The sequence below is a fragment of the Pezoporus wallicus genome, unplaced genomic scaffold (assembly GCF_028554395.1).
Source record: "Pezoporus wallicus isolate ANWC-B61680 ecotype Strahan unplaced genomic scaffold, APGP_CSIRO_Pwel_v1 scaffold_3294, whole genome shotgun sequence".
In the NCBI taxonomy this organism is placed as follows: Eukaryota; Metazoa; Chordata; class Aves; order Psittaciformes; family Psittacidae; genus Pezoporus; species Pezoporus wallicus.
In genome coordinates this window covers 971,770-981,815 of record NW_026635478.1, presented here as the reverse complement: position 1 = coordinate 981,815, position 10,046 = coordinate 971,770, and the positions used below count along the sequence as shown (strand labels likewise).

Genomic DNA, 10,046 nt, shown 5'->3' with positions numbered 1-10,046 from the left:
ACTTCTGGTTTTTACACTTCACCCTGTAAAGGTTGATCATGAGGCAGCTGGGGTAAATTTTGTGGCTAAAGAGGATGGAATTAGACTTCAGTGACAGAGGGACAAGATAAGGAGTGTATTTCACTTCAGACCCTTTGATTCATTTATGAAACAGTGAGAAAGAAGTACAGGGCAGTAGAAATATATAGTATATCATCTTTAATGATGATATAAACTGGCCTTTCTTCTTTAGCTGCCATCTATCTGCATTTCAGCACACATAACCTCTCAACACAAATCTTGTTCGGGCAGGACTAGAAGATTCTACATACTTATCCAAAATTTCACTTTGGAAGGTACACAGCTCAATGTCAGTGTACACATATATCAGAAGCAGTGGTTTGGTCCAGGAAAAAATGAAGGCAGATCACCCAGGAGGACAGAACTGCAAATAAAATGCCCACATAGAGTCAATATTAGTGAGTATTTTAGGAATTATGTGTAATATGAATATACAGTGATACTGTAATGTGAAACTGAGTCACCTTTTTTTCTGTGTTTGCCTGTTGGGCACTGGTGAGTAAAGTAATGACATTAAGAATAACAAAAGAGTTGGTGTTATTGGCAAATACCTTGGTGGGAACAAGTTGAGAGAACATTGTTGTAGCATAGTACCATTCAGCTGGTAACAAAACTGTCGAATGGCCCCCAAATAAGTAGGTGATAAATTGTTACCTAAAGCTTTTCTGGGGGATGGAAATACAGCCAGAGGGATTTCTGAAGTTTTGTGGAAGGAAGACACCTCACACCAAAAAAAATATGAGTGAAAGCCAGAGGAAATGCAAAGCAGGCATAGTCACACTGAATGCTGATTGCTCTCTGGTTATCTACGACTCATCTGAGCTGACCAGCATGGGCTGGAGCTCCCACCTATCACATTCTGATTAAGTGGCAGTACTGTATGTGAGTAAAGGTCTTTGGAGGCCAGCAAACTGACGTGGCTTTGTCAAAACAAGCTTGGAAATAATTGTACAAGACTTGTCAGTCGTAATTTTTATTAGAGGGTCTTTGGAAAAGAAAGTAAGCTTGTGTACAGGGAAACTGGAAAAGGATATGTTCCTGGAGATCATGGATCAATCCCACCAAATCACGCATTGCTTCATGCCTACACTTCCTCTGAAGATGCCTGGTATTTCACAAGCATGATAAGTTGGCCATGAGTGGAGGAGAAAAGGGGCACACAGGGTGATGTTAAGAGTGAGCAGACAGAAAAGGAACATGGTGAAAGGGTGGGTGCCAAAAACCATGCAGAGTCATAACAACTGATCAAGATCACCAAAAAAAAAAAGACAGTGATGAGTTGAAAGAGTGGAAACACAAGCAATCCTAGTACCCTGAAATGATATGACCTCAGACAAGACAAGTCAGCAGCATTTGATGCTGGCTAACCAAATGGCCCTGGAGTTGTATCAAAAATCCCTGCCCACCACATTTCTTGATAGGTCTGGATTCCAAACTTTTCATCTGCCTTAAAATGCTTATGTTTTCAAAATTAAAGGATGGACTTGAATCTTTATAGTGCCAAAAAATAAATGCAGAGGTCACCAGTGCAAGAAGGAAGCAGCAGTATTCCTGCTATTGTGGGAAAACAAATAAAACCCATGCTCTGAGATGAGTTATCTAATACAGCTTTTGAAAGATACTGACATCAGGGTCTACCTCTAGGGTAAATGGCTCAGCTCTGTGTCCTGAAAAGACAAAAGCTCTGGCCTTAGGGTGGGGAGCCAGATTTCCAATAACCTGTCATTAGAGATTCCAAGGAGGCTGCTCTATGAAAAGCCATGTTCAGTTGCTGACTTTTGATAGTTTCTGGCTGTTCTGGGTTCAGCAGTAGCAGTCATTTTTAATCCTTCTTAATAGCTGATGCAACGCTGTGTTTTTGACTTTCAGCCTGGGAACAGCGCTGATAACCCCGATGTTTTTAGTTACTGCTCAGATGTTTAGACTGACCAAGGACTTTCTGAATCTCATGCTCTGCCAGGGAGGAGGCGAAGCCGGGAGGAAGCAGAGACAACACACCTGACCCAAACTGACCAAAGAGGTATTCCATACCACAGCATGTCATTCTGGCATGTAACTGAGAGTTACCCATAAGGGCTGGTTCACTGTTCTCTTGGGCTGGGTATCAATGGGTGGTATTGTATTCTCTTCCCTTGTTATTTCCCTTATCATTATTATTATTGGTGGTAGCAGCAGTGATTTGTGCTATACCTTAGCTACTGGACTGTTCTTACCTCAATCAGTGGGAGTTACATTCTTTCGATTCTCCTCCCCATCCCTCCGGGAGCGGGGTAGGGGAAGAAAGTGGGGGAAGTGAGCGAGAGGGCTGCGTGGTTGATTTACGGCTTGGGCTTAAACCACAGCACTGGTTCATCAGGAAGGGACGACTGCTGTGAAACTTGTTTCCAGGTCTTGAACTCTCCTAATGCATAAAAAGCCAAGGTACTAAACACTGAGGTTTGGGTTACTTAAAGATCGCCATACCTACAATTCAAGCATTGCAACACCTGAATCTGAGGGTTCCAACTCTTTTAATCATACTCTTGAGATCTTCCTCAGAAAAGAAGTGATTCCAGAGCACATGTCTTTTTGTGGGTGAAGCTACAGGGAAAACAACCCAAATGCCCAGAGCAGATTCCCATACATCTATGATCCAGAATTACTGCTGATGTTATTATTCCTCTTGATTATCCTGTTTCACTTAGAGACAAACCAGTAATTCTACCAAGCTTATACAACCAACCCTCATGCAAGAAAGACTCTGCACTCCAGTGAGAAATGTCTGGAAGAAAAGAAAGCTCTCTGAGAGTCTGTAACAAGCAGGAGTGACAGCAAATACATTCAGCAGGATATGTCCGTGGCATTTTACACTGGTCAGTGGACAAGAGTTGTCAATGATTGTAGGAGGTAGTATCCTTGGAAACATTACCGATTTCTGTGAATAGTCATCTACAGTGATCATGAAAGCACCATGTCATACCTGTAATACAGAAATTTTGACAAAATGAGGGTTCTTCAGTTTCAGGAGACCTGAATCAGGTCTATAATCAGACCTGAGAGGGGAGAAGTACTAATAACTAGCAGCATGAGACACAAATTAACAGGCTAAGAGGAGTACAGCAAACAGCCAGCATGAAAAAGCATTCATCATGCAGGTTCTGCTCAAGTGACCCCCTCCATTTTAGCACCTTAGTGCAACACTGTGCTGGGTAATACCTTACACTACAAACTCAAAGGCAGTAGCACCTGACTCCATCTGCTCAGCACTGCAAATGTGGTGGCTGAGGGTTGAAGACTGAGCACTGTGGTGTGGCAGCTGGCCCTCCATGATGTGAAGTTATGAACTCTGTGTTAACCAGCCCGCTTATATTCAATCACTTCAGCTAAACGGCTCCTGTACAACTAATTCCAAATGCAATGTGATGACAGTTTGCTCTAACTCCTTTGACTGCTTTTACTTATTAACTAGCTTGCTGGAAATTAATTTATCACAGGTCACTACATGCTCACAGGACTGACGTTTCATGAAATTACTTGAGGACACACCAGGACACAGGGAAGACTTGAAATAAGCAGTTGCCTGGTATCAGCCACATCCTTTGGATTCTGAAATGCGTGGTCCTGTCTTCCCAAGACACGGCACAACCTCCTGCTCTGTGGTCCTGGTTTGGCTGCTGGGCACACAGGCTCACCTGGTGTGCGTGTGTGCTGATGTAACACACCAAGTAATGTTTCCCCTCTGCACACCGGCCAGCAGGTGCCCTGGGTTCTTGTACTTAACGTTAATGCAGAAAGTACGTTATAATTAGCACTGAATACCTTTTGAGATGTGATTCTATTTTAACTCGAGAACAGCTTGTAGCTCTGACAGTGTACTCCAGCTTGAAGGAAAAGTAAATTGCTCCTGGAATAGGTGTAATTTGCTTTGCGTGAGAACTGCTTCGTTATGGTAAGCGCTATGGGAGCACTATGACCACGTACAGAACGTTTAAGCACCAAACCGCCGTGGTCCAAGCGGCTTCCCGCTTGCACCCGGCTCAGTCTGGGGGGATGAAGCCACCCACGCTGTCAGCTCCTTCACCCCCAGGAGGGGAAGCACACTCAGCCCTGCCCTGCCGAGCCGGGAAGCGAGCGTCTGACACGGGGACGGAGCCCCGCACGCTGCTTTCCGTGGGGTGCTGCCGGGGCTCCCCCAGGCGCCGCGGGGCCGCCCAGAGTCCGCCACCAGGCTCGCTCCGACCGAGCCTTCCCGCCCCGGCCCGGGAGGGGTCTGCGGCCGCGGCGCTGCCCGCCGCTGGGGAAGGGGCCGGGCGGCGGGGGCGGGTGTGCCCGGCCCCCTTCGCGGCCGCGCTGCCTCGTGGCGGGCGGCAGCCGTCGCGCCGCCGCCGCCGCTCAGTGTGGGCCGGCGGGCGGCGCGCGAGGAGGGCCGCCGTCGCCCGCGGGTTCTTGGGCATGGCCGCACCGTGAGGGGCGGGAGAGCGCGGCGCCGTGGCGGGGGGCCCGCGGCGCTGCCTGCCCAGCATGCTGCGCAAGGTAAGGACCCTGCCGCCGACCCGCAGGACGCGGGGGCCGGGAGCCCCGAGCGCCGCGGCCGGGGGTCGAGCCGAGGGGTCGAGGCAAGAGGGTGAAGGGGTCGGCAGCGGCGTGTTTGCCGGGGCCTCCGCCAGGGGGCGCGGCCGGGCCTGGAGCGGCGCGTGTGGGCCCGGGGGTGGCGGGCCGGCGGCGGGGAGCCCGCGGGGCGCTGTCCATGGTGGGGCGGGCGGGCGGCGCGGCGGGACCCGGCAAACTTTGCCGCCGGCTGGGGGCAGCTGCCCGAGCCCGCCGTGTGCCGGCTGGGATTGCCGTGGACGCGCCTCTGACAGGGGCACCGCCGGGTGCGGCGGGGCCGGGGCACGGGGTCTCCCAGCAGGCCGCCGCCGCTGGTTGCCAACCCGGGTGCGGCGGGGAAGGCTCCGCCGGCCGGGGCTGCTTGCGGGAGAGAACCGGCGGTCTGCACGTCCGCCGTGCGGCGGGACGGCCGGTGCGAGCCTCTCCCGGCTGCCGGGGTGCCTCTCGCGCGGCGGCAGACCTTCCCTTCCCTGAAGTCTCAGCAGGGACAGACTTTGCTCGGCGAATGGAACAGCTCTTGAGCTGTACGCTAGGCAGCGGCGCTGTTTATTTTGTGTGAAGGCGAGCGCAAGGCTCTCGTGATTGGTGAAGATCGCTGCTATAAGCTTTAGAAAAACACCCTGAAGGTCTGAGCCAAGGGGAGGGGGTAGCAGGCAACACCGGACCCCGCTTTGGCACTGCAACCAAATGCCGTTAAAGTAGTAGGAATCTGTTCCCTGGCATAAGAGAGTTTGCACAAAGATCTCCCAGCTTCTACCGCAATTTTCAGTACTCCTTCCAAAAGGTGAGCTTTCCTTCTAGGTGTACCTGGGCTGCTTTCCATCATTGCTGGAAAGTAGCTGTAACAGGGAAGTGCCTGTGTATAAAGAGTACTATCAACAAAATGAATCACGTAACTGCTCGGGATTCTTGTCCGGCTGTTGTCTTGCTCTCATTTTGTGTTCTCAAACTCTGTTGTTACGGCTTTAGACCTGTTAGCCTAAGTGTGCAGTAGCTCAGACAACTGCAGTAGCAAGGCAGCCCTCAGAATTCATGATAAAAGTACGGGAAATCTCTAGTGTAGAGATGGTCAAGTTTTGAAATTAAGGGTTTATTAAAGGTCAAGATGACCTTGGGGATTGTGGATACAAGGTATTCAAGCTTTGATTCCTTTTCATACCTAGTTTCATGGCTGCCCGAGGGCTGAATGCAGGCTTTAGGGTTGGTCTACACTGGCAACCTGTTCTGTGCTGTATCTTCATGAGCTATCCACTGCAGACTGACCTCTGTGGGCATGATGGACCACCTGTGCTGAATTCCTCTTCTGTGCACAAAAAACTAGAATAGTGCCAAGAAAAGTTAAACTAAGATAACGTTGGCTTTAAAATTATATGATTTGTAACCCCTAATTCTTCAGGAACACCTCGGGGCTAATGAAGGCTGCATGAAGAAACATATGAGAGAGGGAATCTGCTTTTAGGCTAAAGGAGCAAGAAGTAAAAAACCCTAGAATTGAGGCCCTCACTTTGGATCATGAGTGCCCAGATCTTACTTTGGGCATCGCATTGGACAGCCTTCCTCACTGAGTTCATGGATCAGGTCCTTAACATGTCTTGGAAGAACCGCAGTCATGTGGCCAACCAACAGTTAAAATTAGTTTCATGCCATGGCTCTCTAGGCTGGAGTGTGAAACCTCAGTGCCACTTGGTTTGTCTTCTCTTTATTCTCTGCTGCTCCAGAGAATTTTCAACCATTTGTGACTTAGCATCCCCTTCTTGCTCTTATATCTGTCAGGAAGGGAAGATAAAATTGGGAGAATCCCTTGGTCTTCTGTTGTTTTGCCTGTCGTGTGATTCTGTAGCCAAGAAGAGGAAGCCTAATATGTGGGACCTCTCTGACTTTGCTGTCCCTAAATGCAGTTGATGTTTCATTGATTTCTTCAAAAATAAATTAAGATGGAGAGGACTGGGCCAATGAGCTATAAAGCTGAAATGCTTGCACAGGGTTTAGTATAGGTCAAGCAGCACATTGTTAAATCCGCACTATCCATTTGGATCTAGTTTTCCAGTGCCTCTTCTGTCATAAAGGAGCAAGAAATGAAAGAGTTGTTTGGGATGTCTCAAAAGCATGGTAAAAACTCAAGGTTTGTTGCCAGAGATAGATGAAATATGTCCTTGCCCTTTCTTTTGGGATTGTACTGAATTTCAACTCCAACATGGAGGAAATAGACCTGTGAGGGTGGGTGGAATCAGTGAAATGTTAGTGTCTTGGTAGAGCTGCTGCTGTGTGTGTGAGATGGGCTTTCCCTAAGCTGAGACCTTGGCTCCTGAGGTGAGCTGATTGCTCTGAGGAGCCTGCCTGCTTCCTCTGAAATGGTGTGAAGTCCTTTAGGCAGTGGTGACCTGAAGGCAGCAGTAATACGCAGGTGCTGGCAGTCCTGTGGCTTCAAGAATGACACAGTGACGCTCTGTGCAACCTCCTCTGCACTTTTGCTCACCAATGCCGAGATGCGTCTTAAGCAGACAACCCTCCATGTGTTCCTCAGGTCCCTGCTGTAGTCTGTGAAGGAATGCAGAGCAGCTTGGGTTAAGGAGGGTCTGGTGCTGTGGACAGCAGAGCTGTGCAGTATGGAAGAGAGACCATCACAGGGAAGGCTGGGCAGCAGGAAGACACTGTTAGCCTGCTGCTCTGGGGCTGTCTGCTGAACCTGGAGCCTAGCTTAGGAGCTCTTACTGAGTGCTCCTGCTAGGGAGCAGATGAGACCCCTCTGCCAACCATCCCCACCCCCTCCTTTCTGACCTCTCCCGCTACCTCTGTCCAACCTGTTCTGCACAAAGGGAGTGCTTTCTAAAATCCTCTCAGTGCTAGTGAGGTCGAAGTTTCCTCATTATCCAAACACTTTATTTGAGACGCTTTGCAGTTTTGTCCTTTCAGAGGGCATTCCCTTCCTTTCTTGTCTCTACACACTCTTTAAAGACTTGAGAATGTGTGAAGTTTCCTGTCCACCACTGCTTTTCCTCCCTATTCAAGCTGTTCAAAATAGTTAAAGTTGATGTAGGCATTTCCAAGTAATTTCATGCTTGTATGAATACCCATTTTAAGAACACCACTGCATAGTATTTAGGTGATGCGGCTGGATGTAAGCTAATGTCAGCTGAGGTTGGTCCACTTGATTTCATTCCAGGTGAAAGATCTGATTCTTTTTCCTCCACGTGCCACTCACTTTTCACTCAGTTTCTTATTAGGAAGAAAATACTAATGCATATATAAGCAGGAATAAAATCCCTGAGGTTTTTTGCCTGTTTTTAAGTACCTCGCCCTTCCTGGTCATTCAAATAAAATAGATTGACGTTCTAGTTAATACAGACAAGCTGTCTATTAGACACTGCAGGAAGCTGGTAACAGAGAGGAGAGACTACATTTCCAGGCAACAGATGGAAAGCCAGTTCTCCAAACCTCAGCGTTCTTGTCTCTTTGAACTTGTTTCCCTCAGCTTCTCCTGCCAGATGACCTACCTGTCTTAACTGACCGTAATAAGAACTAATTTATTCAGCCTCAATAGCCTTTCACCAGGTCACTGAAGTACATACTAGATGTAAATTCTCGTTTGTATCAGCTTTTATTATCTTTTTTGATATCAGCTCTGTGTATCTTGTTCATTTTCACTAGGGAAAACAAATTCACATGTCAAATACTGCTGTAGTTTTATCTTCAGGCAAGATGTACCCGCACTTGGAAATTAATGGAAATCAAGCACAGCAAGAATATATTAGTATTTAGGGACAACAAAAAGAAATTAGCATGGGCAGAATATATTAAAAATCCATGCTGGGCTAAATAATGTGTGTGATAAAGATGAAATTGTGTGCTACTTCTGGTTTTATTATGTATTGTTTAATGTTCTTAGGTACCTGGTTTTGGCTTGATGCTCAGTAATCAGTAGCTACTCTTGTAGATACAAATGAGGAGGAAAAGGGAACAGCCTTGCTTAGTAATGCTGTTTAATTCATAAGGTAGTTAAGAGGGACATATACACCTTGACAAGTACAGAGAAGTGTCGCATGTTGCTGTAAATTTTATTCACCAGATGTTTGAGCAGAATGAAAGTTTTATTTTTAACCAAGTGGTCATTGTCTGGTTTTTACAACTTGTTGGGCAAAACTGCACATATTGGGGCATTTTGGACTAATGGGAGTGGGGTAACACCATAGCTCTGCTGAGGAAAAACCATGCCCTTTTGGTATTGGTAGTTGCTCAGATATTGTCTTCAAATAGGATATAGCACTGTCAGTCAGACTTCATTTCTTTGAGGTTGAGGTAATAATGAGATTTGCCTTATTCAGCTATTTTAGAGGCTCTACTATTTCGGCTACCCTCAGGGAATATGAAATCTGTTAGCATTTAAATCCATGACAACAGATAACTTAAGCATTAGATTTAGCTGAGCTGATGTGCAGGCACTTTAACTGGGTAAGACACAGGCCACCCTGGCATGAGGGAGCACTGAATAAATTCTGGCTCCAAGCATAGCAGTGGTTATGAATAAGGGTCATTGGCCTTTGGGAGAAACAGGACAGTCAGGCATTTGGAGGTTTCTGCTGCAGCTTGGGCAGGCTGTGACTGGGGCAGGTTTAAGTGTGCTTTAGTGGATTTTTAGTGAATTTAGGTTCTTGGAGGTGTTTAAGTGCCTACAGGATTATGTGATGTGCAAGCAAGGATTTTGGTGGGATGTCGGTATTGGTTTTGAAGGACTAAAGATAAGAGGATGGCCAGCCTTTACCTCAAGCACTCCTATTTGCTGAAGAGTTAATCTTTCCCATCACTGCTTCTGCTGTTTGTTTTTTTACTGTGACTCAACTGATCAGCAGTAGGATCCATCTCTGCCAGTGGTATCTGTGATGCAAATATGGAGCAAAACAGGGCTGAAATTTCCCATTGCTTCAAAAGACTTGAAGCAGTAGCAAGGGAATGAAGAGGACCAAGGCAATGAGGCTAAGGCTTCAGGCTTGGCAGTGGTATATGCTGTGTCAGGCAATAGACAATGGAAGGGCAATTTATTCTGCTCTGCAATGCAAATAAGGTTCTTGAAAAGGTAGGCTGGTATTTCTGCAGGTTTGGAGGTTTTAAGTTGGAAGTGTCTTGGTATAAATAAATGTCGCTAGGCTGTCTCAAATATATCTACCATCTATTTAAAATCTCTATCCTAAAATTTATTTTCTTAAGATTCTATAGTAAAATTCTTTGAAGTTGGGCTGGTCAGGAGCCAAAATCTGATGGAAAGTCAGTGTGGTTTATGTATCGAAGTCCCTGGGCTCACTTTTGAAAATGGGATTTAAATGGCTGACATGTTTTCAATTGTCTTTCTTACTGGTTGTATTTTTACCTGCCACCTCTGTTGGTAAGCAGAGGAGAGCAAGGCA

At 47.1% G+C, this 10,046-nt stretch overlaps 1 protein-coding gene across 1 annotated transcript in view; it reads left to right on the top strand.

Annotated features, from left to right (window-relative positions):
- The first annotated feature begins 4,441 nt into the window (after nt 1-4,441).
- TMCC3 (transmembrane and coiled-coil domain family 3) overlaps nt 4,442-10,046 on the top strand; it is a 143,446-nt gene continuing 137,841 nt past the window's right edge. Inside the window, exon 1 of the mRNA XM_057424764.1 lies at nt 4,442-4,572. Within this exon, the coding sequence (XP_057280747.1) occupies nt 4,561-4,572 (12 nt within the window). The 5' untranslated portion in view covers nt 4,442-4,560. The remainder of the gene's footprint in view (nt 4,573-10,046) is intronic.